This window comes from Ovis canadensis, chromosome 15 (genome assembly GCF_042477335.2).
Source record: "Ovis canadensis isolate MfBH-ARS-UI-01 breed Bighorn chromosome 15, ARS-UI_OviCan_v2, whole genome shotgun sequence".
Taxonomy (NCBI): domain Eukaryota; kingdom Metazoa; phylum Chordata; class Mammalia; order Artiodactyla; family Bovidae; genus Ovis; species Ovis canadensis.
Window position 1 is genome coordinate 56,192,015 of NC_091259.1, and position 3,222 is coordinate 56,195,236.

Consider the following 3,222-nt stretch of genomic DNA (forward strand, 5'->3'; position numbering starts at 1 on the left):
ACTCTAGCTATAACAAAATATAACTGTCTTTGATGGCCTTGAATATAGAATTAATAATATTCTAGAAGTCTGAGGATTCATCATGTAATCTGAGAGAGAAAATGGAAGTGAGCACATAAGATCTTCATTTTACGTCAAGCCACCTGACAACCTGGTCCCATCATCTCTTACTGAAACTTTTAGCTATAGAATATCTTTCTCCAGACACTCTAGTGATATCCTGGATTCCTTTCTGCTCCCAGGGAATCACCATTCGCTCACTTCTCTGGTTATCTATGGGATGCCCCTTCCTGTGGGTTTACCTGCTTGGTTTCATTTGATATTTCTAAGTCATAATTCTCTTCAGAGTTCTACCATCCATCAGCAGGCTGTGAATCTAGGATATAGTTGCACACAACTGAAGACCCCTAGGTCAGAGTATATGGAAAAAGAGTATCTAGAAACCTGGTGGTAGAGTTACAGAATTAACTTAATAAAAATCTTTGGAATTTTTTGGCATCTCTACAACATACAACACAAACAAAGATTTTAAACATTTAATTCATATTCAAAAACTTTATTTGTTTTATTCAAAAGTATTACAAGGTTTATTTAAAATTGGTTCTAAGCACCATTTTGGGAAGCATAAACTTGAACCCTGTAGTGGCAGAAAACAAGTTTCTAAGCTCCATGAGGAGTTTAGTTTCTTTTGTCCTCACATTGTACCTAGGGTCTAGATTTGTGGAATAAGTAAGCAAAAAAATTTCTTTCTGACCCATTGAGTTTGTTCAATTAATGATATCTGACTGACTACTGAGAGGATTCAAAGAGCTTCAGTTCTTGCTTAGTTGACAGTATAGTTTAAGCTTTTATGCTGGAGTTTGATCCAACTGGATTCCACTGCTAATTTTTGGATGTATAGGTTTCAGTAAGATACTATATCGAAGCATCAGTTTTCACCTGAAAAATAATAATTACATTGAATATAACTCATAGGATTTTTGTGGGGAGTAATTGAGATAATAAATATAAACTTCCTAGTGTACACTTTCATCTCAAAAGTCTTAGTCACTTTCCATAAAATATAAATGTTAAATGTTTACATTATTCCAAATATCTGCAAAGAAATATCAAATCAGATAGAGCATATTAATGCCCACAAAGGGAATTTTCCTTTTTTGAAAGATCCTGTGTTATGTGTGGGAGACCTTCAGACTTTGCATCATGAGCAAGATTTGTAATCTTCAGACTCCCAACTTGGGAGTCTTGGTAAGAATGAGTGAATGCAGTACTGGAGCCAGTACTGAAAGTCTACTCAGAGTGAACTCTTAGTATGTCCTTCTCTTATTGAGCTTGGGTACAAACAACTCAAGAAAATGTAAATCCTTGCACTTTCTCTTTTCCTAGAACAGTTGACTCAATAATTTCCCAGGACATCTTCCAATTTCTGATTACTTTCATTCCTTATGTGGAGTTCTATGTCTTCATAAACAATCCTTCTGGCATTCTTGTTCCATCTATGCAAGGCATTGCACACAACATGTTTTAAAATGACATCAGTTCTTTACACTGTTCTGTCATACATAATCCCTTTCCGCTTGCACCCCAGCTCCTGTTCACTGCCATATTATGGATAACCTCCTCTTGTGCTCAGTCACTTCAGTTATATCCGGCTCTTTGCTACCCTGTGGACTGTAGCGAGCCAGGCTCCTCTGTCCATCGGATTCTCCAGGCAAGAATAATGGAGTGGGTTGTCATTTCCTTCTCCAGAGGATCTTCCCAACCCAAGGATCAAACACACATCTCCTGAGGCTCCTGCATTGCAGGAGGATTCTTTACTATTGAGCCACGAGGGAAGCCCAACCTCCTGTTAGATACCATATTTTAAGGTAACATCATTTGTATAACATGCAAGTTGGGACCACTTGTGATTATAGGAAAAGGTCTCTTTCTACTTTGTCCTTTGTCTAAACTCTGGCTTTCTTCTCTGATAATATCCAGGAAATACCATGACGGATTTCCTTGGTCTTAATGCTGTACACAATGGGATTGACAACAGGTGGTAAGAAGAGGTAAGCATTGACCATCATAGCATGGAGCAAAGGGGACACATGATATCCAAGGCGGTGCACCATGGACAAGCCAATCATAGGCACATAGTAAAAGAATACAGCACAGACGTGTGAGCTACATGTGCTGAGTGCTTTCCTCCGCCCCTCCCCAGTGGCAATGCTTAGTACAGTGTGGAGTATGAACCCATAGGAGACCACAATGAGGAGTGAATCAAGCCCAAAGGTGGAAGTAACGATGAACAGCCCATAGATATTGTTGATAGTAGTGTCTCCACAAGGCAGGTGGATAAGGTTGGGGTGAAGACAATAGGAATGGGAGAGGATATTATGGCCACAGAAGGTCAGGTGCCTTAGGAGAATGGTCAGTGGGGCCATGAACACAATGCTTTTCAACCCAATACTAGCTGCCATACCAAAAATGCGGGGCACAGTTAGGATGGCTGTATAGCGCAGAGGGTTGTAGATGGCCACAAATCGGTCAACAGACATGGAGAGCAACACAGCGGACTCCATAATGGAGAAAGAATGGATGCAGAACATCTGGAGAAGGCATGCATTGAAACTAATCTCGGTGATACCAAAAAGGAAAACACCTAGCACTGTAGGCAGAGTGGATGCAGAGACACCGACTTCAACCAGTGCCAGCATGGCAAGGAAAAGGTACATGGGCTGGTGTAGGGCAGTGTCTGTCCTGATGACATGAAGAATGGTGCCATTCCCAAGGAAGATGATCATGTACATCAAGCAGAAGGGGATGGATATCCAGATGTGCTCTGCCTCCAGTCCTGGGATGCCAACCAGAATGAACATTGTAGGTAGGGACTCCAAAGTACTACTGGAGTTCCTCATGTTGAAATCTCATTCAGTAAAATCAGTGCTTCCTTGATAATTAAAGGCAAACTAGTGAGATGACATTATAGTGGAGACTGACTCCTGGACACTAAGGAAAGGGAAGAACAAGACAAAGTCACAGATTAATGTGGTTAAATGTCTCATGATTGAAAACTGATGATCATCATCAGGAAATTCCCACTTACAAGGAGGTGATAGTATCCAACAGAAGGAAGTTCAAGGTTAGTAGAAAATTATCCCTATAAATGGTAGTGCCCCTTGAATCTGCTAAGGGAGAAATGGCTGTCAAGTCGTGGTATGAAAATGCCTGAGCCTGGAA

At 40.6% G+C, this 3,222-nt stretch overlaps 1 protein-coding gene across 1 annotated transcript; it reads right to left on the reverse strand.

Annotated features, from left to right (window-relative positions):
* Positions 1-1,946: 1,946 nt before the first annotated feature.
* LOC138421190 (olfactory receptor 51J1-like) lies at positions 1,947-2,900 on the reverse strand. The gene has a single exon (XM_069555115.1). It carries the CDS (start codon positions 2,898-2,900, stop codon positions 1,947-1,949), a length of 954 nt encoding a protein of 317 aa, XP_069411216.1.
* Between the last annotated feature and the right edge of the window lie 322 nt (positions 2,901-3,222).

Excerpts from the sequence above, each read along its gene's own strand:
- LOC138421190 (XM_069555115.1), bottom strand. The coding sequence starts at position 2,900 with ATGAGGAACTCCAGTAGTACTTTGGAGTCCCTACCTACAATGTTCATT.